The sequence below is a fragment of the Calidris pugnax genome, unplaced genomic scaffold, assembly GCF_001431845.1.
Source record: "Calidris pugnax isolate Ruff unplaced genomic scaffold, ASM143184v1 scaffold52, whole genome shotgun sequence".
NCBI classification, from domain to species: Eukaryota; Metazoa; Chordata; class Aves; order Charadriiformes; family Scolopacidae; genus Calidris; species Calidris pugnax.
This window is the reverse complement of record NW_015090811.1, coordinates 2,213,012-2,238,630: the sequence shown is the minus strand read 5'-3', so window position 1 is coordinate 2,238,630 and position 25,619 is coordinate 2,213,012. Positions and strand designations below refer to the sequence as shown.

At 49.7% G+C, this 25,619-nt stretch overlaps 1 protein-coding gene across 8 annotated transcripts in view; it reads left to right on the top strand.

The window, feature by feature from the left end:
• Window positions 1-25,619, top strand: part of TNIK (TRAF2 and NCK interacting kinase) — a 156,736-nt gene that overhangs the window by 95,750 nt on the left and 35,367 nt on the right. For 7 of the 8 annotated variants that reach the window (XM_014938822.1, XM_014938821.1, XM_014938818.1 and 4 more), the window contains 7 exons: window positions 3,646-3,821; window positions 5,426-5,492; window positions 6,870-7,074; window positions 16,854-16,964; window positions 18,312-18,398; window positions 19,472-19,672; window positions 25,116-25,280. In XM_014938822.1, coding sequence (XP_014794308.1) covers window positions 3,646-3,821; window positions 5,426-5,492; window positions 6,870-7,074; window positions 16,854-16,964; window positions 18,312-18,398; window positions 19,472-19,672; window positions 25,116-25,280 — 1,012 coding nt within the window. Of the gene's footprint in view, window positions 1-3,645; window positions 3,822-5,425; window positions 5,493-6,869; window positions 7,075-16,853; window positions 16,965-17,522; window positions 17,589-18,311; window positions 18,399-19,471; window positions 19,673-25,115; window positions 25,281-25,619 lie in introns of all 8 variants that reach the window. The other variant, XM_014938823.1, reaches the window with a different exon arrangement.

Genomic DNA, 25,619 nt, shown 5'->3' with positions numbered 1-25,619 from the left:
AATATTCCCGAAGCCCAGCAGATGTTGTTTTGTTACTGTATGTTCTGTACTGATGGAGCTAGAGTCCTTAAAAACACTCATCTTTGGTTTGTGCTGTCTGCCTGCTCCAGGTTCAGCAGTGGTTTGGTCAGGAAAGATCTGCCAGATGTTAGAGAGACACCACTGCCCCTTGGTCCTAGAGAGGCTGAGCTCGTGGAGGGGAGTTTTGCCTTATTCCTTGAAATTATGCTGATTATCCTTTTGAAGATGGAAAAAAAAAAAAAAAAAAAAAAAAAAAGAAGAAGAGTAATTGCTAGGTATTGAAAATACTTTGTGCCAAAGGAGCAAGTATTTTCTTGCTGGAAGGGGAGAGGAGCGAGATGGGTCTTGGAGTGCTCTGCATCAGATGCATGGAGTTGGGCTTTAGGGCCAGCCCCCTAAAAACTCACCCAGGCTTTGGCAGGAGGCATCTTAATTCTGTCAGTCCAATCATCAGCTGCTCCAGTACCAAACCAGGAGGAGATGGACCTTTCCTGGATGGCTCTTCAGAGGGTGTCAAAGCTGCTCATTCTCCTTGTGCAGCCTTTTGAGGATACCATTTAGAAGATAGTTTATATGCTTGTGGTCTACCAGGTCACCAGTCTCCTACTTCATTGTGCTCTCACTGCTACAGCACAGAATGGATTGGAAGAAAGTTTATCTTTCATAAGAAAGTGCTGTTTGTTCAGCACAGGTTTCCTCATTCTCCAGACAAAGGGAGCTGAGGAAAGCAGGTTTTGAGCAGAACATCTCTCCATTTCCTTAAGGTAAAAAGAAGCTGGGTGGAAGTTGTATTTCCTTCCCTGCTCTGAGATATCGGGATGTGCTCTGTGAGAGCCAGGGTGTTGCTTGGCACCACCTTCCTGTCTCAGATTTGCACATCTCATGGTGGTGAACCATGTTCGTGTCTGCCTGTGGTCACCTGGTCTCTCCAGGGCTGCTCTGCCCATGCCAGGGGTGGGATCCCAGGTCCTTCAAGAGGGGGATTGCTTTGAAAGTCATAGTTCAATGAAACTTCAGCTTCGAACCCCTCCAAGGGTGGTGCTTACCTGGCCTCTGCTACCCCTCCATGAGCAATCAGACATTAAACCTATATCCATCTTCCAAGCTTTCATTGCAACAAGAAACTCCAAAGGACCCAGATGAAACTCCAAGCCAGTACAACTCCACCAGTTCCTTAAGACCAATTTTTTTCAGCATTTTCAGTGGGACACTGGGCAAACTTGCTGTCCTCAGCTCATCTCTCAGCTGGAGGTTTCACACCTGACCTGGTCCTGGAGCTCTGCAAGCCCAACCCAAGAAGGCTGGAATGTTTGACCAGACTTTCCCAGTGGCTTTCTGGCAGTCAACGGTTTTCACAAGCAGAGATCACAAGAGAAAAAGAAAAGGAAGAAAGGTCCAACCTGAACCTTGAGTTCATCCCTGCATCTGTGTGCAGCAACACGTGAAAGTACACCAAGTGGGCAGACCATCTTTATCCCTACATGATAAGTCATGGGGTGACTCCAGCACCTCTGAGGGAAAGTCAGGGAAATCTGAGAGGGAGAGCAGGCACAGGAGCTGCCCCAAATTGAAAATCCCAGAGAGGAAAAAAATACTTCTGTTGCCTACTAAATCCTTGGGCTTGCTTTTAAAATATATATATTTTTATGGAATTGAAGAGTCTTTGGTATCATTTTCTTTCCCAACTAAAACCATCCAGTAAAGAAGCTTTATTTTCTTCTTCCTGCCTTTTGCAGGTAAAACGAACTTGAACTCTAGTGATGTCATTCCCATACACACTCCCTAGCCCTGCCTTAAGAGATGACAAAACCTCTTTGTTAATGAGGTGATATTTGCACTGTGATACCACTTCCCATCCAAGCAGCTGCAAAGACTTTGCAAACATTTATTTAAGCTTTGCAAACCCCGGGAGCTGGAGGAGCTCGTGGTTCATGAAGATGGGCTGACCTGCCCCTGGGGGAGAGGAGGAGATGTGTGATGGTGTCCTCCTGGATCAGAGCCAGGGAGAAAGCCCTTGTCTTCTGCTCCAGCCCTGATGAGGGCTGTGCCACTGGACAGGCTTGCTTTTTTGGAGAGGAATATTTCAGGAAAACCAGAGGTGTGAGCTGATCCCCATCCAGAGCTGCTCAGCCAGCTCAAGGATGCAAAGGTGTCTTAGGACATTGCAGGACACTGGGACCCCAATCCCCAGGAGATGGACAAACCCATCACTTACTGGAGCATAACTTTTTAGCTGCTTCACCTCGACCATGTTTGCGGGTGCTCTGGACCATGCATCCAGGACCTGAGTCTCTCCAGCTTCACACCAACAGGGGAGAATCATATTTTAGAAGCAGATTTTTTTGACACATCACATGGATTGTCCCTTCTGGAATACACCGCGACACGGGGTTTCTTGAGGCAAGGTGGGGAAGGAAGATTTGCTTGTTAATAAAGCTGAAGGGAGGATTTAATTGGATCCAGTAGCGTATTTTATTTTTGCATCTCAATTTGTATGGATTAGTACTTAAAAGATAAATCAGTTTTAGTCTGACAGCTTAAAAGTAAAATCCCTGAAAGCTTATTGTTTTACTTCTAATGCAATTCTGTAGTATCTGTTGGCTTCTGACATTAATTTACACTCATTCTCCTATTTGCTAAAGCAACATAGAATATAGTGGCCTGTCAACATCTTTCTGTCTTGTAAATCCCCGTTCTCTTGGGTTCGTAATATGGTGAAATTAGTTCCAGGAAAACTTCTGATACGCAACACTTGAGACTAAGAGAAATTTGTTTATTAAAGATTTGGCTGAAATTGCTTTAGCTGAGATTGAATTTAACTGTTTACTGTGAGGAGGGGCTGGGCGTTGCCACTCGCAGCCGTGTTCCCACCTCTGCCCAAGCCATGATGCCTGAAGAGCATGTCCCATTCATCTGGGTCCATGATCGGGGGGAACTGGGGAATGGTGGCCCCCAGGACCTGGTGGGTCAGTAATGCTGCTGGATCTCCCTGTGAGAGCAGGGAAAGGCTCTAGGCAGCGAGCATCACCCAGAGGTTGTCTAAGCTTTAACCAGCCATGTAATGTTGGGTGGTTACATCTAGAAAAACCCATCAACCTAGCTTGTCCCGCTCATCTCCAGAAAATTACATTTCTTGAAACACTGCCCAGGGCCACAAAATATGATAAACAATCCATTAAGGAATTGCATTTGTATCCGTATATTGCATTTATATCTGCATTTCTATTTTCACTTTCTCAGGGTAAAGGGAAGGGAGGAGGAACACTTCTTAGCATTTTCTTGGTTGCCACTGATGACTTTGGTGATTCCCAGTCATAGTGCTTTGGTGGTTGCTTTGGTGATTCCCCAGTCATAGTGATGGTTCCCAAGTTTCTCGACTCAGAATAACGAAGGCATAGCTAGGAGCATGCATGGGAAGAGTAGGAGAGGATAAAGTGAGAGAGGACACGTGTGATGGTGCTGCTTTGAGACCGTGCTAAGCATCAAGTGAGAAGTCAATGTGAATCTGCTTGGAAGGCTGCATCTGAGCAAAAACTGTGTAGCAGCCAAAATTCTCGCTTTCTAATATAAGAATGGATGTAGTTACCTGTTTTTTCAATACCTTCCTTTTGTGTCCTGGGCCAGGTCTAAAAAGTTTCAGTCCTTCATTGAGAGCTGCCTAGTGAAGAACCACAGCCAGAGACCAACCACGGAGCAGCTGATGAAGCACCCCTTCATCCGAGACCAGCCCAACGAGAGGCAGGTCCGCATCCAGCTCAAGGACCACATCGACAGGACTAAAAAGAAGCGAGGCGAGAAAGGTAAGTGGAGGATCCGGGCGATCCTTGACCTCTGCCATGTGCTTGGAGATCCCCGGGGTAGACCAAGGGGCATCTGCGTGGCCAAAACAAATGGGTAGAAGAAGGAAGGCAAAGAGGAGCTGGGTTGCTCATGGTCTCAGTGCCAGTTTCCCTTACTCAGATGGCCAAGTTTGTTCGCAAGCAGGTTGAGTTAAATAAGTGTGGTATTTCTGTGTGATCGTGCTTCTTATGGTTTTGAGATCAGACTATTTTGATTTGATTCCTCTCAGTCATTGAAACGAAAATAAATACCCATAACAAAAAAAATCAGTGTTCATATGAAGCCTATAGGTGATTGCCATTAGAGCTAAGCAATATTTTTTAATCTTTATTTTTTCCTGTTGAAAAAATGGTGTCATTTTTTGGTCCAGGTGGCAATTTCCACATGGAACGTTTAAGCTTCGATTCATTAAAATGTGTGTATAAAATTTACATCTGCACAGATACGTTCTGGCGGGTGGGAGGGAGAAGCTGCTAAGCTGAGTTTTCCCCAGCTCTCCTATTTCATGCCAAGTCTGTTGATCTACGTGACAGTCACGCTGCACCAGCCACGAGCAGAGTTGTGCAAACGAACATCTAGATAAGACCCTTGCCCCAGAGCCATTCCGTTGACGAGGAATAACCTATTAAACCAAATGTTTTTAGTGAACTCTCCAAGCCCTATCAAAGTCCTCTGAAGGGAAGATCAGATAGCCGAAGAAACTTGTTAAAGTATTCGGCTGCTTGTGAACTGAATTTTAATTTGCAGGCTCATTTGTAGGATCCAGCAAATTGATATGTCGCTATTTCTCTTCTTATTGGTAGCAGTATTAATTTTTCATGCCTACCTTCCAGCCCCTTGTAATAGATTTCACTACAATCAAAACAATAAAGTGGGATCCCAGTGAAGTATTAAATGTGTTTAGTCTGGCAAATGAAGGTTGGACCCTGGAGATGGGGAGTAATTGGATAAATGCAAGCCTTTCTTTTACTATCATTCCCCCTTCATCCGATAAAGATGATCTCCCAATAGGAATCACAGTATGTAGCACAACACTGCAGTTGGGCTTTTATGTAGATGTCTTCATTGCCTGGAAAATTCATGGATTTGCATAGGAAGAGCGTATGTTTAGGGAGAGAGGAGCTGGTGCCTTCAGAGCCAGCGTTAAATCCCACCTTCCAGTGCCCGTGGCTTCAAGAGCTTGGGGTGCACCTCCTTTTGAAGAACCCTCCCGAAGAAAGGGGATGCTCACCGTGTCATATGGGGATAAATTCTTATTTTATGGGTCTTTACATTGAGTGTCTTTAGTTGTTGGGGCCGTTGCCTGCTGTGCTGGTGATGCCCGTGGTGCTCTGGATGGGATGCAGCCTGTTCCCAGCCAGCACCCAGGGAGACCACCCGTGCTTCCCTGGCCTCACAGCACCCCCATAAAAACCCAAAAATGCAGAGAAATCATGCTGCTTGTTCTTTGTCATGCGAGAAAAAGAGAGTTGTCTGTTCTGCCTTCAGAGCTCTGGGGCTTTCAACCGCTAGAAAAACAAATTTGAGTCCAGCAAAGGGCACTGATGAGCAATTCTGTTCCTAGATGAGACAGAGTACGAGTACAGTGGAAGTGAGGAGGAGGAGGAGGAAAATGACTCTGGAGAGCCCAGGTAAGAATCAGCATTTCATATCTGCCCTTACATCTCTTTAACTCAGTATGAAATCAGCTTGAATTACAGGCTCATGAGAACTAGAAGTGGAAAAAGGACAGTTTGAGCACTGAGTGCTGTTCCCTGGCAGAACAGAGGATATTCCCTCTGCTAGACGGGGTGTGTGTATAAAATGATGACATAGATCACCCTAGACAAAAGCTGGGGAGGAAGACCCAGGTGCCCCATCGCCTGTGGGATCTGCAGCATGCTGTGATGCTGTCATGGAAATTTGGGTATTTAGATGTGGAAAAAATGGGAGGTGAAATTAAAGAAGACTTTAAAATGCGGTTCCTTACATCCATGTGTAACTCCCTATTTCCATGTGACTTTTCACCATGAAACCTCCCCGGTGCTGCTGCAAGCGCGGTGGGGCTGGAACTTTCTCTCTTTGGTGACGTTTTTTCAGAGCCAGTTGCAATTAGTATTAGGTTATTCCATTATTTCGCCGAGATAATGTAGTGTTTTAATAGCTGGCAGTGATTCATGGCTGGATGCGCTTTGCGAACAGCTATATATAGCGTGTGCCACTGCAGCACGAGAGGCTTTGCTTAGAAACTTCATGGAAAGGAAACTTTTGGCAAAGAAATTACTGGTGAGCCATGCCCTGGCACTTGTGGCCCCACCATCCCTCCACCTGGTGCTGCCCAAGCTCTGTTAGGTGTTGGGATGAGCCACCACAGAACTTAGAATCATAGAATCATAGAATTGCCCAGGCCGGAAGGGACCTCCAAAGGCCATCTAGTCCGACCCCCCCGCAGTCAGCAGGGACACCCCCAACTAGACCAGGTTGCCCAGGGCCTCATCGAGCCTCTCCTTGAATATCTCCAGGGAAGGGGCCTCAACCACCTCCCTGGGCAACCTGTTCCAGTGGTCCGCTACCCTCACAGTGAAGAACCCCCCTCCTAATCTCCAATCTAAATCTGTTCCCCTCCAGCTTGAAGCCATTGCCCCTTGTCCTGTCACTGCAGGCCTTTCTAAACAGGTTCTCCCCAGCCTTCCTGTAGGCTCCCTTCAGGTACTGGAAGGCTGCTATTAGGTCTCCCCAGAGCCTCCTCTTCTCCAGGCTGAACAACCCCAGCTCCCTCAGCCTGTCCTCGTAAGCAGAGGTGCTCCATCCCCCTGATCATCCTTGTGGCCCTCCTCTGGACCCTCTCCATCAGGTCCATGTCCTTCTTATATTGAGGGCTCCAGACCTGCACACAATACTCCAGGTGAGGTCTCACCAGAGCAGAGTAAAGTGGCAGAATCACCTCTCTGGACCTTCCCCTGGCGAAGAGGTGTTAAGGATGGGAGATGGAGGGAGGATGTTCTCTGATGCTTTCTCTCCCCGTCCAGCTCCATCCTGAACCTGCCGGGGGAGTCAACACTGAGGCGGGATTTCCTGCGGCTGCAGTTGGCCAACAAGGAGCGTTCGGAGGCGCTGCGCCGGCAGCAGCTGGAGCAGCAGCAGCGGGAGAACGAGGAGCACAAGCGGCAGTTGCTGGCTGAGCGGCAGAAGCGGATCGAGGAGCAGAAGGAGCAGAGGAGAAGGCTGGAGGAGGTAACTGGCCAGAGCTGGCAAAAACTGTTTTTTTGGGCGAAACAGCTGGATTTTCTGGTGGCAGGTCCCCAGTGACTCTTCTCAGCCTGGTTTAAGATGATCACCTCCTTTATCCTCTCTAAGTGGGTAACCCCAAATGTTTTGTCCCCCTGGACCAAAGCCCCCGCTCCTGCTTTTTGCCACTCTCCTCACCCTCGTAAGCGTTGCCAGCTCTTGTGAAGGTAACAGGGCTGCTTTGCTATCAGTAAACCCTGGAAATATCACACTCAAAAGGATCCCTGTAACTGCTGAGCAGAGATGTCATCCCCATTATTGGGGTGACAGCCGTGTTCAGTCGAGGTGGGCAAAACTCTTCCTGGTCCAGGCAGCTGTCAGGTTCATTATCGTTATTTGCTGCTGTGGACTGTTACAGTTGAGAAGAAGCTGAATAGATCCACTTGCCCTTTCCCCAGATCCGTGTGCCACTTGTGTCCCCTTTTATCCCCAATTTCAACTTTAGTCCTTCCAGTCCCTGCCAATTACCGTTTCTCTGGCAGGGGAGGGGCAGATGCCTGCCTGACTTGTGCAATGATCCATAGATGCCCCGAAGCATAAGATTTCATTACCCTTGTCTTAACATACCAGCTACAAATGCGATCGGTCATAAAATTATCCACCCCATTTAAAATCCAGCTGCAGGATTTGACCGGGTGACTTTGGGTGTCCGTGAGATGCGCAGCCTGGTTGCGTTCTCGGGTTTAGCTCTCCGTTCCTGGATTGCAGAAATCCACCAAAGAAGAATAGGAGGTGGGGGAGTTTCTCCATTTTGGGGGAGTTTCGATGTGGTTTTGCTCAAAGAAACCCATTGCCTCGCACTGAACCCATCCCGAGCGTCTCATTGAAGGGTTCATACGTTAAGGGTAATTAAATTAGCTTTCTGAAGAGGTCACTGGTGTGTCTGACAAAAGGACTGGCAGTAAATGGGCTATTAGAGCAGCCACCCCCTTAATTTGCATGAGGCAGAGTGTCTCTTAGATATAACCTGATTCTGGGTGTGCTGGGTAATGCCCCCAGGCCAGGGGCGCAGACAGGGAGGAATTTGAGGCAGCTGATGGTGATGATGGTGGTGATGGTAGGGGGCCCCTCTTCGAGGTGGTCCTCTGAGCCCCTCGGGGGCAACAACCAACAGGGGTGACTTGCAGGCAGAGCATTTTTTCAGTCTGGTAAATATGTAGGTTGTCAGAGCACAGAGCATCGGGCGTTCAATATGGTGTAGGTCAGGCTTTGCTCGCCTCTCTCCCTCCCCACCTCCCCCCAAAGTCAGGGAGATGCTTTGAGAGAGGAGGGGGCTTGCAGGCAGGCGGGGTGCCCCCTTTGCACCCCAAAATCCCCTGCCCCAGCAGATCTGAGGGCTGTGTGGTAAGGAAGCCTAGCTCTGCCTTTGTCCCAGCCCGCTTGCTGCGAGCGGTACAGGAGCAGAACAAGGGCAGAATAAAAGCAGACACCAGATTAGCTGCAATCCTGTAACGAATACAATGCTCGCTGCTGTATTAATACCTTCTCTGCACACTGAAGAAAATTGTTCTCTCCCTTTGCTGCTTCCCAGGCAGGTTTTGAATGGAGGGCTAATCCCTTTGCTAAGCTGGCGAGCTCTGCCCTGAGCTGGGGAGGCTCTGCCTTGTGGAGCCAGCCCCCCCATCCCTGGGCTCTGCCCGTCCCCCCTGTCCTTTCCCCCATGGCTTTAAAATCGATGCCGTTGTTTCTGGTGGCTCTAACAGCCCCCCTGGGCTCTTCACCCGTCGCCTTCTTCCCAGCTACCTTAGGATTTCCAGACCAGAATTGAAAGGGAGGGATTTTCTGGGGCAAAGCCGGCAAAGAGGCGTTTTCACTCTCCTGCCCTATCAGAGAACTGGGGAAAGAAGGATTCATCCTCTGCCCTCCCCAGCACGAGTCCAGTGACATGATCCACCATGGGTTTAGCCAGGATTAGGGCAGAGTGGAGAGCTGTTTGCTGGTGGCAGTGCTGGCCCCAGCACCTTCTCAGGTGCCCACCTTCTCCAGAAGGTCTATCTAGTTGGGTTTAGTCTCACCAGCATCTCCAGCCACCGAGTGAAATGAGCTCTCTCCTCACTATTAGACACTGTTTGCCTGGTGAGGAAGAAACGTTGCCGAGTTGCTATGGTGAGGATTAAAGCAGGAGTCCTTCAAGAGGTACAAACCCTCTGTTGCAGACGTGGTGGGTCGTGGCAGTGGATAGGAGGGATGCTCCCCGGCACGGCTGGCTGCAAGGTGTCGTGTCTCTGCCCTGGGCTGCTGTAGGAGAACCAGAAAAATAGCAGAGGCAGAGATGAGCAAACAGAAAGTTTGGTTGCTGCTGCAGGGAGTGGGCTAGATCCTCCACTTGAGCTTCTTGCTCCTGGAGGAGTCCCAGCGTCCGCCCTGGGGAGGGGATGCTGCCTCTGCCCGGGGTCATGGGGAGGGGTTTGTACCCTCAGGCTGTCCCACTGTTTCCAGCACAGGCAGGCAGTGGTGGATGTAGTTTGGCCTTTACGTTCTTCCCATGTATTTGGGGGCAGGAAGCATCCAAAGGCCAGAGAGAGGTACCAAACAGCAGCTGTCACAGCTGTCCTGAGTTTGGTATCACTGCTGGGAGACACCCAACACATTCCATCTGTGTCACTGCAGTTTTGCTCCAGAGATTCCAGTTCATAGAATCATTCAGGTTGGAAGAGACCCTTGGGATCATCGAATCCAACCATCAACCCTACTCTACAAAGTTCTCCCCTACACCATATCCCCCAACACCGCATCTAAATGACTCTCAAACCTATTCAGAGATGGTGACTCAACCATCTCCCTGGGCAGCCTATTCCAGTCTCTGACCACTCTTTCTGTGAAGAATTCTTTCCTAATGTCCAGTCTAAACCTACCCTGTTGCAGCTTGAAGCCATTCCCTCTCGTTCTATCACTAATTACCTGTGAGAAGAGACCAGCACCAACCTCTCTACGATGTCCTTTCCAGTAGTTGTAGAGAGTGATGAGGTCTCCCCTCATCAGTCTCCTCTTCCTCAAACTAAACAGTCCCAGCTCTCTCAGTCACTCTTCATAAGATTGATGCTCCAGGCCCTTCACCAGCTTCATTGTCCTCCTCTGCACTCAGTTACTGAGTCTTGGCTCTGGATTTATTGTGGTTAATGGGGACATAGTTTCTTCCATACTTCTTTATGGTGTGACTAAGATGGGGTGTGCCTCCAGTAGGCACCACTATGCCAGCAGACCAGTGGAAGGCTCAGATTACTGAATTTTCAAAATAAACCCAGTAGAGCATCCGGGACAAATAAACACTTGGAGCTGGTGGCTTTTGGGCCTCCTAAGTCAGGCTGTTTAGTAGTGCCAGGCGTGTTACTGTGTTTGTAGGGAGAGCTGTGACTCATCGCAAGAGGCCGTGAAGGTGGCCAGGCTGAGGGAGCGCAGCCCCCGAAAGGATTGACTTTGGAGGAGGCCAAGCTCAGAAACACCTGGAGTCAATTTGTACAGGAGATGTACAGCAAAAGAGCTGGAGAAAGGCTGTTAGTGGGATAACTGGTCCATTCCTCTGTCAGAGCGGACCTTCAGTAGATTTTCTGGTGTTTTTCTAATCTTGTTTTTAAGCACTACCAGGGAGGGAGCTCCCACCATTTCTGTTCCCTCACCCAGCAGAGTTCATAATGAAGGAATCCCATTTCTTCCATCATCTTGATCTTCCTAACCCAGGATTTCTGAACCTCTTGCAAAATACCTCTCATTTTAGGGGGAAATCCACCATCTCGTAGCGTTGCTCTGGCAAGAATATCAAAAGCATATACAACAAAGCCAAGTGAGGAGGTCTGCTGGTGGTCTCCTGGTGGACCTTCATGCTGCCCCCGAGACCTGCTGCCATCCTTTGCGTGCCTCCTGGCATCTGTCGGCCACTTGAGTCCCCTTTCTCAACAGCTGACCAATTTCCTTCTTTAAGGCTGAATCTTCTTCCAGGCAGGCGGAGAGATTTAGATTTGCAGCTGTCTTTAATTGCGGTGGAAGTAAAAATCCCCGAGCTAGCTCCGAAACCGGGGCCTTCGTGGGAGCAGGGTTGCAGCTTTGTTTCCCCTCGTGCAGAAAGTTGGTCTCGTGAATTCAAAATGTGCACCAGAACTAGCAGCAAAAAAAAAAAAAAAACCCACCCAAAACCCCCTGAATTACAGATTTAAATATCAATAGATCAAATAGCACTAAGGGAAATATTTTTGTAATGCAGAAGGATGAATAGGCTTGAATATGTTTTAATTTTTCCCTGTATATACATATATTAGATATATATAGTTCCCTAATAAACCCTCCATTTGTTGCTGGCACAGGATGAGCCTTACTGCACCAGTTTAACCACCAAAATTCCAGCTGAGCTGTAGGAATGACACGTCTCCCTGTCAGGAGCATGATTTGGGATCCTGCAGGACAAATCTCCGAGACCCCTTGGCAGCAGTGGGCAGATGCAGTCAGGGAAGGGTTTGCATAACCTCATTTTTTCTGCCTTGTTGTGGATTTTTTTCCCTTTGTAGGTATAATAGGAAGGTCAGATCTTTACAGGGAACATACACGGCAGATCTAAGCATCTTGCTGTTTGGATGTGAGGTTTCGTTCGGTGCAATTTACAGAGCTGCATGTTCAGGGGATAAAAAATTGCTGCAGCTCCTTTATGTGTTAACCGGCAGAAGACCCGTCTGCTGGAAGCTCTTATAAAGCAACGCAAAAAAAAATTCCAGCAATTAATTATAGATAAAGTTAGCCTAGCTAAAATAGTGGTTGGAGAAGACCCGTCTGCTGGAAGCTCTTATAAAAGCAACGCAAAAAAAAATTTCCAGCAATTAATTATAGATAAAGTTAACCTAGCTAAAATAGTGGTTGATATTTTCTTCTGCAGATGCAGGTGTCATGTAGCTTGTGGGAATATTTTCATTAAGATGACGGTCTCCTCGCAGTAATATTGTACGTGGGGGCACTGCAGTGGTCCCAGCAGCAGTCCTGGACCCATTTCCAAAGAGAACTGTGTTACAGCAGGTCCCATAGCACACGTATGTGCTAAGCTTTATGTCTCTCTAGTTTTTCTTTGGTTAGAAATCATGTGGAACTCATGATTTCTGAAGCACAAGCCTTTTCCTGCATGGAGCATCCCTTCCCGGTGATCCCAACTAAAAGGTCCTGTGGTGGTTCACAGCGTATCGGATCCCTGTTTGCTGTGGTGGGAAGTTCTGACCCAGTTTCTCCACCAGTGGGAAACACCTCTCCGCTCCAGCACTCGGTGTGTCAGGGAAGATGATGTTCCAGCCGCCGTCACTCTTTCCCTGGTGGCTCAAATAAATGAGCCTGTCACAACAATGCCACCACCTAGAATATTTGTTTTCATTTGTCACTTGGAATTCCCCTGCCACTTCTTTGCTTGGGTCATGCTCGTGTTGGGGAGCAGCAGCCAAGGTTTCCAGGAGCCTCTTGCAAGTGTGGGTCCTTCTCCGAGCTCCCCAGGTTCATGGTTCTCCAGTCACTCGTAGCCCTGAGTGTGTCTGATGTAGCCAAGTGAGCTTGCTCCTTTGAAGTCCTTGTTTCATGCCAGGCCTCCAAGCGCCTTCCCACCAGAGGTTTTGCCTTCGTGTGTCTTCCCTCATCAATATTTAAAACCTGTCATTTCTTGTGCGGCGCAAATAAGATCCCATTCAGGCTTACAAGCAGCTACATATAGCTTTACCTGCAGAGTTATATAAACGCGGCCCTAATTAATTGGTGCTCTTGCCTTGCATGAATAATAGATCTGGACAGTGTAAATACACACAGTGGTTTCAGGCTTGGAGAAACGTGGGAAGTGTGCCTTTGCAGGGAGGTATGCAGAGGGGAGGGCAGAAAACAGGGAGAAAAGGAGGCAAATAGGGAGGAGACCTTTTAATCTCTCCATTTATTTTTTTCTTGGCTTTCTACCTGGGCTTTTCACACGCAGTTTTCAGCTGCATCTCACTGAGCTGCTTCAAAACAGGGTCCCCCATCATCCCAGTGCTGCTCATCACCGGTGTGAGCAGAGGCAGAGGGGAGATGGGGGGGGACACACACTGCTGGAGGCTTCTCCCACCCCACCGCAGTGCCAGGTCCTCTCCAGATGTTTGCCAGCTGCTGGAGCGTGCCAGGAGGCTGTGCAGAGTTTAGCTGAAGGTGCTCACAATGCGACCGTGACAAATGACTCGCTGATAATGTGACCTGACAAAAACGTTGTTGAGCTGGAGGGAAGCTCTCTACTCCTGGCCTCCATAAATACATGTATTTCAGCCCGAAAAGCCTGGCTGGGGCAGGGTGAAGACGTCCTTTAAATCTCCAGAAGAATATCAGGCCTGGCTTTGAAAGAAAATTGTGCCTGGCGGGGGTGGGGGGCTCAGTTCCCAACTCCTGGGGTTAAATGGGCTTTTCGGTGTGGAAAAGGGCTTCTGGCCAGGGGTGCCCTGGAAGGATGGTGTTGTGCTGCTCCCTCCCTGGGAAAAACGCTTTTTGTCTCCTTCCTTGGAGGGGTTTGGCTTTGTTCTCCTGCTGGATTGGGAATAAAGACCAGTCGGGTGATTTTTATTTAAGAAATAGCTGTGGCATTCAGGGCCTCGGCTCCCGCCAGCCAAGCCCAGCCTACACGAGCATGATGTGCTTTATTCAGCAGCGTGCTATTTTAACTTTAAAAAAAAGAACACCCAACATTAAAACCCACCCCAAATGCACACTGTGATTGGAAGCTCAGGGTAAAGCTCAACCCATTAGTCAAAATATCTGTGCTTCTGCATGCAGTGACCATCACCCACCATGCTATCTAAGGAGCTCAGGGAGATCCCATGTATTGCCATTCCTGCTGGAGACTTACCGCATCCCGGTGGTGTGTCTTCTCCAATTTCTAGTATGGAGTTCAAAAAAAAGCTACCAGCAGCCCCACGTTAGCGTTGTGGGGACAGGCGTACGCGGGGAGTAACACATGGATCCCCGGCGTACGTGGGCAGCACCAGTGACTGTGCCTGGCGTGGGACACGCCGGAGTCTGGAGCTGGCAGGTTATTTCAGGTTGGATGTGATATTTTTTTTTGGTATATATATTTTTTTCCCTTCCCCAGGGGGAGTGGAACAGCGCTGGTAAATATGGCTATAGGTGGCACTAAAGCTGTGCTGCAGCTCGAATGTTAAGGTAGAGGAAAGCAGCAGAATTCCCATGGAAGGGTGGCTGGGGATGTTACCTGTGGATGAGGAGAGAGCAGCAAGGCAGGGAATGGCTCCTCCCTACACTGAAATGTGGGGGGTGTCTTTAAATGTTAGTTAAAATATCCATAAATCTATCTATAGATACATCTATCCTGATAGCTAGCTAGCTATAAAGATATCTATAGATATCTGTATCTAGGGAGATACAGAATCACAGAATGGTTTGGGTTGGAAGGGACCTTAAAGATCATCCAGTTCCAACCCCCCTGCCATGGGCAGGGACACCTCCCACCAGACCAGGTTGCAGAGTAGAATATAGAATATATAACAGAAGTATAATAGCTATAATAGAATCTATCTAATAGAGTAGATCTATGTAATAGGGTAGATAGTAGTAGATCTACTTAATAGGTATCTATCTCTATTAGATCACAGTAGCTCTAATAGAGATAGATATCTATTATAAATATATATATGAAGTGGATCTATTGTATTAAATAGATGCTATAGAGATAGATCTATATAATATCTCTATAGATAGGTAGATATCTCCAGACACCTCCCACCAGACCAGGTTGCAGAGTAAAATATAGAATATATAGCAGAAGTATAATAGCTACAATAGTGGGTAGATAGTAGTAGATCTACTTAATAGGTATCTATCTCTATTAGATCACAGTAGCTCTAATAGAGATAGATATCTATTATAAATATATATATGAGGTGGATCTATTGTATTAAATAGATACTATAGAGATAGATCTATATAATATCTCTATAACATCTCTATAGATAGGTAGATATCTCTGTAATAGGAATAGCTATCTCTGTAGAAGATACCTCTAAGAGATAGATGCCTATAGATAGATATCTATTATAGAGATAGATATCTCCACAGATGATCTATATGGAGATAGATCTCTATAGATAGATATGAAATCCATCTGTAAGTGCAGTGCAGGTTTACTGCAGCACAGCAGTTTCAAGTGGATGCATCTTTGTCTCCAGACAGCTCAGACTTGGCCAGAGCTGCTGTTTCCAGATCCAGTCATAATAGGAATAGCTATCTCTGTAGAAGATACCTCTAAGAGATAGATGCCTATAGATAGATATCTATTATAGAGATAGATATCTCCACAGATGATCTATATGGAGATAGATCTCTATAGATAGATATGAAATCCATCTGTACGTGCAGTGCAGGTTTACTGCAGCACAGCAGTTTCAAGTGGATGCATCTTTGTCTCCAGACAGCTCAGACTTGGCCAGAGCTGCTGTTTCCAGATCCAGTCCTCCGCTACGGCATCACCAGCCCCTCCGGTGGCCACCTCGCCACCACGGTCTGCTCAGCCCCCTCTGTGTCAGCAACGGGAGCGGGAGGCGAAAAAATAACTAAAAAGGAGGTGAAAAGGAGAAAAAAAAGGCCTAGGCTTATGCTTCAGCAGGCTGCCTCCCGTCAGCTGGTGCAGGATGGAGTTCTGGCAGGCTGCAGAGCCCTGGTAGCCAATATCAGCATTTGAGTGCCCTCTGCCGATGCGGCTGCAGCCTGGTGGCCCGGTGCTGCAGCAGCTGGCCCCACATTTGGGGAGCCAGGGGGGTTTGGGGGAGCTGGAGGAGTTACGGCGGGTTAAAAGCAGGGGGTGTGGAGGCTGAGGGTGTCACCTGGGTGTCCAGCACGCCGCTACGGCATCACAGATGGCTGCAGGTCATCATCACTCCAAAACGCCCTGGGTAAAGGTGCTAGAGCCCAGCAAGCAGGGACGTGACCCAGGCAGCAGGGGCCTGGGGTGGCCTGAGGATGGCAAGAGAAGCGGGTGTGGAGGCTGAGGGTGTCACCTGGGTGCCCAGTGCGCCCCGGTGGGGTCGGAGATGGCTGCAGGTCATCATCACTCCAAAACGCCCTGGGTAAAGGTGCTAGAGCCCAGCAAGCAGGGACGTGACCCAGGCAGCAGGGGCCTGGGGTGGCCTGAGGATGGCAAGAGAAGCTCAGTTTGTGTTTTGAAAAGGAAAAACCCTTGAGTTTTGGGTCTTCTGTGTTAACATTTGCCAAGCCCAGAAGCTGAGAGGGATGCGTTCCCCTCTTGGTGGGCAGTAGCTCCCCCGGCACCTTCTCTCATCCTCACGGGTGGGTTTGGAGATGAAACCTGAGTTCCCCATAAGTGATGGGCTCCTGGGGTGAACCCCCCCTGCCATGTCCATCTGGGGCCTGATGGGACCCCACCAGTTGGGCACACTGGTAAGTGGGGACCATGCACTGCCCACATGGCTTCACCTGCAAGTGGGAGAAGAAAAGAGGTTGCATACATGGTCCAGCGCTGGTTTGGAAGATGCTGTGGGTTCTCCATAACCAGTGCTGGGTACCGGGGCACGTGAGGACGGGGTGGGATCAACAAACCCCTCTAGCACCCCAAAAGAACCTGCCTGCTGGTGAGGCATCTCCTTGGGCGGGCGGGCAGGAGCGTTGCGGGTCGGTGGGCAAGGTGGCTCCTCGAAAAAGGTGGGGAAAAAAAGGACTTTGAGTTCTTGGGGAGAGGAGTGGGGGCGCTGACCTGTGCCTCCTGTCCCCCCCTACAGCAGCAGAGACGGGAGAAGGAGCTGCGGAAGCAGCAGGAGCGGGAGCAGCGGCGGCACTACGAGGAGCAGATGCGGCGGGAGGAGGAGCGGCGGCGCGCGGAGCACGAGCAGGTAACCCACCCGGAGAGGAGTGATGGCCTTGGGTGCCAATTCCCCTTCCTCTAGCCCAGAGATTTTCTCGTAAACACTTGTGTTTCATACCACTTGAGGGCAAATTGCTTAATTGTTAACACCGCGTGTGTGTCGCTTTCCACTGCTGTCGTTTATTGCCACGTGGAGCCCACTGGTAAGTGGGGACCATGCACTGCCCACATGGCTTCACCTGCAAGTGGGAGAAGAAAAGAGGTTGCATACATGGTCCAGCGCTGGTTTGGAAGATGCTGTGGGTTCTCCATAACCAGTGCTGGGTACCGGGGCACGTGAGGACGGGGTGGGATCAACAAACCCCTCTAGCACCCCAAAAGAACCTGCCTGCTGGTGAGGCATCTCCTTGGGCGGGCGGGCAGGAGCGTTGCGGGTCGGTGGGCAAGGTGGCTCCTCGAAAAAGGTGGGGAAAAAAAGGACTTTGAGTTCTTGGGGAGAGGAGTGGGGGCGCTGACCTGTGCCTCCTGTCCCCCCCTACAGCAGCAGAGACGGGAGAAGGAGCTGCGGAAGCAGCAGGAGCGGGAGCAGCGGCGGCACTACGAGGAGCAGATGCGGCGGGAGGAGGAGCGGCGGCGCGCGGAGCACGAGCAGGTAACCCACCCGGAGAGGAGTGATGGCCTTGGGTGCCAATTCCCCTTCCTCTAGCCCAGAGATTTTCTCGTAAACACTTGTGTTTCATACCACTTGAGGGCAAATTGCTTAATTGTTAACACCGCGTGTGTGTCGCTTTCCACTGCTGTCGTTTATTGCCATGTGGAGCCACTTAGAATCATAGAATCATTCAGGTTGGAAGAGACCCTTGGGATCATCGAGTCCAACCATCTACCCTACTCTACAAAGTCCTCCCCTACACCATATCCCTCAGTACCCCATCTAAACGTCCCTTAAACACAGCCAGGGATGGTGACTCAACCACCTCCCTGGGCAGCCTGTTCCAATGCCCGACCACTCTTTCTGTGAAAAATTCCTTCCTAACATTCAGTCTCAATGTTCAGTCTAATGTTCAGTCACTTGCTTGCCCACGGGTGTGGAGGTACTTGACGCAGGTTTTTTCCCACCCACGGGTTCCCAGGGTGGGGTTTTGTTGTGTTCCCAGTTAATTTTTGCTTTCCCTTAGTGGTTTTCATTCACCCTTTGCCCTGGGAGGTCCCTTGTAGAGCGGTGGACACCCCGGGCTCTTTGGGCAGGGATGGAGGGTCAGCTCTCGGGTGGGATGGATGCGGGTGCCCACCTCATTCTCCTTCCTCTTGGGAAATACTGTCTCTTTTACCTTCTCTCTCTTTTTCCTTCCATCCCTGCTACCCATGCCTCCAGGAGTACATCAGGCGACAGTTAGAGGAGGAGCAGAGACAGTTAGAGATCCTGCAGCAGCAGTTGTTGCAGGAGCAAGCGCTACTTCTGGTAAATGGGAGGCCCCCGGCCACGCTTGCTGCTTTCTGCCCGCGTCGTGTCCGCATGTCCCACCGTGTCCCACCTCCACCCGTGTCCCCCAGGTCTCTCCTGCCCTGCCGAGATGTTGGGGATGCCGTGGCCACGAGCATGGCTGGTCCCGTGGCCGGGTCCCCTTGTAGTGCATGACTCCTCTCTCCCTGCATCCCTCTTGTGGCATCCTTGTGCCTTCGTGTGAGGAGCCCGAAATTCCCAAGGCCATGGGGCAGCATGTTGGAGCGTGGTCGAGTTGTCATGTGTCTGCACCCACCAAACCCACCCTGCCACGTGGGTGACGGATTCCGAGCAAAGGCTTTTGTTTTAATTCCCTCACAGGAGCAGTGTGTGTCCCCGCTCACGCTGTTTGCATTCTAGATGTCCTCTTTTTTCGTTTAGCTTGAGTTTTCCTTTCTCGTGCTGGTAGCTGTTACTCTCACTGTGCTTTCTTTTAATCCGCGTGGATTATTCTGTTTCTCTCTTGCTATTAATTTTATTTACGGAAGAGAAAAACCCCTCACGCGAGCCCTTGCCTATTCAAAAGGCCCTTTCAAAATGATTTACTCATTAAACCTCACAGAGCCGCAGGGATTCAGAAGGATCAGGCAGCTGGCTCTGCTGCACGGCCCTTTCCACAAACAATAAATTGGTCCTACAGAGGACTTGGCTTCCCTTGGGTTTTGTCTGACCCGGTGGTGTTTGGCACCTCGTTGGGTTGATGCCTTGTTCTTTCCCATCTAGAAAAATCTGGGCAGAGTCAATGGTAGCTCATAAAGGGGTGTCTGAGCCCTTGGAGGGGGGTGTCTCACAGTGTTTCCCTGGCTGGCACCCCCCGATACTCTGAATTTACTGTCCTCCCAGCCATCCCTCCTCCGGGATGCTTCACAGCTGGGTCCCCGAAACCTTCCCAATCAATGAGCTTTGCCAGAAAAACAGCCTTTTGGATACTCGGGCCCCCTTTTCCACCCAAGCAGATAACATCTGCAGCTTGCAGCCCCCTGTTTCCCCGCTGGCCGGGCACCCGTGTCACTGTGCTCTCCCCTGGGTAGGAGTATAAGCGCAAGCAGCTGGAGGAGCAGCGGCAAGCGGAGAGGCTGCAGAGGCAGCTCCAGCAGGAGAGGGACTACCTGGTGTCCCTGCAGCAGCAGCAGCAGCAGCAGCGGCAGGACCAGAGGCCAGCAGAGAAGAAACCCCTCTACCACTACAAAGAAGGGATAAATGCCAGCGAGAAACCCGCCTGGGCCAAGGAGGTAGGTGACAGCGAGGAGGGTGGTGATGCTTGCCTTCATCCGCGGGGCCGGGCAGGCCATTCAGTCTGAAAAAATACCAACAGCAGATTGCTCTCTGCTGGGTTGGCCTCCAGCAGATGCCATTAGCTGTGCTGGAAGCACTCCCAGTTCAACGCAATGCGTCTGCGTGTGTGTATGTGCAAGGAAAGAGAGTGGTGGAAGAAGATTTTTTTCCATGAGGGCATAGAAGGAGGAGGATGGATCCCTCCTGCAGGGGTTCAGCCATAGCTGGGGACTTGTGGACATGCCAGGAGCTCCTGATGCTCCTTCCTGGTCTGCTGGAGGACAGGGGTGAATGCAGAGGGTGTTTGTCCAGGGTTCCTTGCTGAGCACTAGTTCAGTTCCCCATAATCAAATGGGGACCAGACAGCTTTTTCTCCTGTGCTCAGGACTGTGTCTCTTGGGGTTGCTCTTTCATGATTTTCAGGAAGGCAAGCCACAACGCCAATTTTCTTCTTTCTTCTCGAGCAAAAAGAGGGAATTGTTGTAACAATTGTGAGATCTTGAATATTAATTATCGCCTGCCTGAATAGTCTTGAAAATATGAAGACGTGCATTGTCTGCAGTGCGGTTTCAGGATCATGTGCAAACACTTTTCTTTCTCCTAAATTTCTTTGTGGTGGCTCCAGTAAGACTGGTCCCCCCGTTCTTGCTATTAGTGTTTTTTTTAAAGTTCTTTGTGCTTAGTTGGTTTAATTTTGTAACCCTACTCCTGGGCAGAAATATCTTTTAATAACTCGCCTATTCTTTCTACTGAGCAGGATCCCTGCTCTGCTGCCAGATGTCTGGCACCCTCTAGTCCTGGCAGAGATGTGATGTGCATCCAACATGCAGCTGTCTCCTGGTCTCTCCTCTTGACAGCCCTCAGCTGCATCCACGCTACCTGCAAGCATCAAATACTCCAGAAATTCACTCAGCTATCCCTTGCTAAGCAAAGGCCAAGGACGCCATCAGTTCTTAGCCTTTCTAAACCATCACAAAGATAGATGTGGGTGTCAAAAAAGCTCTTTTCACCTCTTTGCACTCCCTTGGGTTTCTCCTTCGTTCCCTTCCCATTTGGTTCTTCAGTGTCTTTTGGTGGCCGTGCGCCAGCCAACGTATTTTCACGGGGTTGGAGCATCGTTCTCCAGCCCTCCCAGTGGAAGAAGAAGTTTGATAAGTGGGTCTGTAGATGAGATGTTCCAGATGTGCTGAGCCGCCTCTGACGGGGAGAGGCTTCCACCTGGGTGGTGCCTCTGTGAACTGCTTTCTGCAGGACTGGGTCTCTCGTGTCCATCTGCAGAAGCAACGAGAGTAGGTAGGAGGCAGGAAAAAGGGAGTAAACTCTGTCTTTCGTTGCCTGGTTTTAAATAAATCCCCTAGCACGTTGCTAAAGTACCTCTGGCACTGTCTTCAAAACTATAACAAAGATCTATAAAGAGGACTCTTATTCTTTATCTGGGGTCAAGGAGAAAAGTGCTGGATTCAGCTTTCCATTTCAAACACAAAGGCTTGTTTCTTCTGTTCCGTGGGGGAGGCGGCGTCTTTGGATGCCGTCACTGGAAGCAGGATCCTGGGAGAGCTGTACAGTGGGAATAACAGCAGCAGAACGTGGCCTCCTACCCTCTGCTGAAGTCATGGGGAAGATGAGGTTTCCTGTTGTTGGGGAACATCTCCAGCTTCCACCAATTAGCTCTCCAAACTATTTATTCTCCGCCTGTGTCATTCTGTCTGGTTTCTGCTGCAATGCCCAAAGCAGGGACTGGAGCATCTTTCTGCTCTTGGAAGCAGTAGTTTGATGTACTGCCTTGGCACAACACCCTTGGGAACTTCCCAAAACTACTCCTCTTGCCTCCATCCCCTGTTTTATCTACTGCACAGTCCTACTTTTAGCAAAATTCAGCTACTTTGCTGCCTATATTGAAGGCTTGCTGGCTACACAGACAGACTTGCGCTGATCCTTAATGAGCCTGCCATGGTTCTTGCTATAGGTAAGCAATTTCCATACCCAACCCGTGCACAATTATTTAACAGAAATACCCAGACTTTGTTTTCCTTGGAGAACAAGGCAAAGACACGCCTAGTGCTCAGCCTACAATTTCTGGAGGCTCTGCAGGGCTTATTGGGATGTTTCCTAAGGATTTTGCACAAAGTCCCACACCATCCTTGTTTGTATGTTCTTTAGTCTCAAGTCTTCTCTCTCAGGAGGTTGATCACCACAGCTGAGTTCTCCTCCTGCCATGTCCCTCTCTGCTTTTCATACCTCTCCTTTATGCACTTATCTTCCCACCTCACTCATCTTCACCTGGTGACTCCAAGACCCTGCAGACACGGGGTAAAGCATAAAGGTGAGGCTGTGGCCACTCACTTTGCAGTTGTGTCCCCTTGTTAAGGGACTGGCCTGTTGATGAAGACGAAGCTCTGGGCTAGGAACTGGGCTGCACTGCATCTTTCATAGCTTCCCCAGAGCACAGTCAAGGATTTCTCTGTTTTTTTTTATGCTAAACAAAACAGTCTGATCGAGTAGTCCCACCAACACACATGGATGCACGTCCCCATCTGCTGTCTGCTCATCTTCTTGAGAGAGAATGGTTATCCAGTGGAAGTTGGGATATTTCTTGGGGTATAACTTGGGATATTTATTGCTTGGGTGCTGTCCCAGACCTGTCCTGTCCACCCAGCCCCACATCTCCTACAACTAAAGACTTTTTGGACATCACGTTGGGACCCTCTGATGATCCAGCCAGGGATGTGGCATTCCCTGCTCTGATGATCCAGCCAGGGATGTGGCATTCACACTCTAAGCAGCAGGACTGTAATTAGCAGCTCCCTCCCTTACTGACTCCCTGTTATGGACCACTATTTGTTAAACAAAGCTATGCAGATAGCCAGGTCTAACTTCTCAGTGACAAGGAAGCTTGATCAGCTGAAGGATGGGTTTGGGCAAGTGTATGCCACTTATGACCATGAATAAAGGAGGGGATGGGTTCCATGGGAGGTTTTCCACAGTGTGTCCCCACAGCTCACAGCTTCCCAGGGCTCGGGGCTGGGCTGTGCGTCACGAGCTGTGCTGTTCCCTGCAGCAGCCAACACGCACGTCAGCTCCTCCTTCGGTCCCCGTGGCTTTTTATCCTTCCCTGGCTTTGAAGTGATGTGTTAAAACGTTAGCAGCCTTCCTCAGGGACCGCGCGGAAGCTGCTGAGGATGTTCCCCGTTTGAGGTGGAATCTCGAGTTCAATTAGAGATGGCTTGAACCGGGGCGATGATGAATTCCTGCAGGGTTTTTGCTGCTTTTTTCCCCTCTCTCTGCCTAGCGGTGGAGTCACTAAGGCTCCACAAAGTACAGATGGAGAGTCCCAAGAGCATCCTCCGCTGTTCTGGTGCAACAAGAACATCTCCTGCAAGCGAGGAGATGCTGGCAAAGTGGGAAAACCAAGCGCCTTCCTCCTTTCCCAGTACAGACATCCCCATTTCATCGCTCTCCTGCCTTCTCCTCCACGTGAGCTTTGAAGTCCTCCATAACCAGCCGCCCATTACGGCTTGGCAGCGTGCCGGAGGGCGCCGGCAAACAGCCAGAGGACTTGGCGGCGGCACCGTCTCTGCTGCCATTCATGCCAAGCCTTGGCTGATAATCAGATGGACCAGAGCGGGCCTGCGACCCAGAGCTCGTGCTGCTGTGTCCCCTCGGTCAGAGGAGCCCTCCTTCCCACCCTCCTCTCCTTCCCATCCTCACAGCTGCTCCCATGGGCATCGCTGAACCGAGTTGTGCACAGCCTCTGCTCACCAGGGGAAGCTGCCCTGTCCTCTGGGGACACAGTGATGACTTGGTTGGTCCTTCATGAACTAGAAAGGAAAGAATCCATAACTCAAATCTCTTACCTAGATTTCACTCTGGCTCCTGCTCAGTGTCTGAAAGAGGAAAAGATTCATTTTCATTCATGGGGTAGCTCTTTTGTTTCCTGTACATTTATTCGCTTAAAGAAGAGCTGTGGTTCTTTCCAAGCAAACCTCTTTTGTAGATTGCCTTTTAACATGACATTCGGACGCGCTGGAAGCGAGACAGGCTGAGGGTATTTAACGCCTTAATGATACATAAATGAAAACAGGCGTCAGATCAGGAGGTATCAGAAATTCTGCATCGTGTATGCTGCGTGAATATCAATGCACAGAGTCTGACTGCAGGAGCACCCAGGGTGCACGTGTGCCTGGGTTAGCTGAAACCACGGTTTTTCCAGCAGGAGTGACCGAAAACAGTGGGATTTGGGTTTGTTTCTCTATAGAGCTTTTCCCCTTCCATACACGACAAGGTGCCAGAGTCGCTAAATCTAGATCAAAGCCAGCCATTTTCTGGCTGCCGTGTTTATTCCTTTATTCAGATCAGACAAAAGCACTGCTCCTTGGCGTTTGTAGTCGTGAAGGAAAAGGGTCCCCTCTCTTAGAGATACATTTGAGAAGAAGCAAGAGCTTCTCAGGAGTCATCTCGTAGAAACACCTCTGTGAGGTGTGTTGCCTTTTCTTTGTTTTTCCATTTCATATTGAGAAATGAATTAGGCGCCTAAGTATTTCACTGAATTTCACTGAATTTTTAGAGTTGGAAGGGACCATAGAGATCATCTAGTCCAACTCCCCTGCTGAAGCAGGATTGCCTAGAGCTTGTCAGAGCATGTTACTCAGGACTGCATCCAGGCGAGTCTTGAAAATCTCCAAAGAAGGGGACTCCACACCCTCCCTGGGCAATGTTCCAACTTGTGCCCGTTGCCCCTCGTCCTCTCACTGGGAACCACTGAAAAGAGTCTGGCTCCCTCCTCCTTCAACCCACCCTTGAGATACTTGTCAGCATTAATAAGGTCTCCCCTCAGCCTTCTCTTCTCCAGGCTAAAGAGTCCCAGCTCTCTCAGCCTTTCTTCATAAGGGAGATGCTCCAATCCTTGAATCATCTTTGTTGCCCTTCGCTGGACTCTCTCCAGTAGTTCCCTGTCCCTCTTGAACTGGGGAGCCCAGAACTGGACACAGGACTCCAGTTGTGGCCTCACCAGTGCAGAGCAGAGGGGGAGAATGACTTCCCTTGACCTGCTGGCCACACTCTTCCCTACGCAGCCCAGGATTCCGTTGGCCTTCCTGGCCACAAGAGCACACTGCTTGCTTATTGTCATTTTGCTGTCCACCAGGACCCCTAGATCTTTCTCTTCAGAAGAGATCTTTCTACTTCAGAAGTACGAATAGTCCTTGCCATGTCTTTAAAATGCATTTATTGCACAACCTCAGGCAACTTCTGTGGTCGTACGGTACGGTGATACACCTGAAAAGCAAAGAGCTTCCTATATATATATGCGTACTTTGGTGTGTGTATTTATACCTTGATTTTTCCCTTGGAAATGGCTTTTTATGGGTTGCTCACCCACACACCCTCCCCATCTCGCCGCAGGTGGAGGAGCGCTCCCGGCTGAATCGCCAGAGCTCGCCGGCCATGCCCCATAAGGTGGCCAACAGGATTTCTGACCCCAACCTGCCTCCTCGCTCGGAGTCGTTCAGCATCAGCGGTGTTCAACCAGCCCGGACCCCACCCCTGCTCCGACCCGTGGACCCGCAGGTAATGGACCCCTCACCCTCCGGAGCCAGGACGCTGGGGGTGCTGGTAAGGTAACCAAAAAAAAAGAGTGGATTCAAGGGAAATAGTGTCTGGCTCCTTGGTTTCTCAGCCTTAAGCGTGTTTGTGAGTAAGAGCAGCATCTACATTCATGAGTGGCTTCCCCTTGTCACCTCCATGTGTTAGAAACATCACGCCTGGTTTATACCTTCCTTTGAAGCATCACGTACTGGTTACTGCCAGAAACAAGCTGGAGGACCGAGAGGAACCGCTGGTCTGGTCCAGTGTGGCAGTTGCTCTGTTCCTCTTTGGATCTGGTTTACGTAAAGGACTAAAACCACA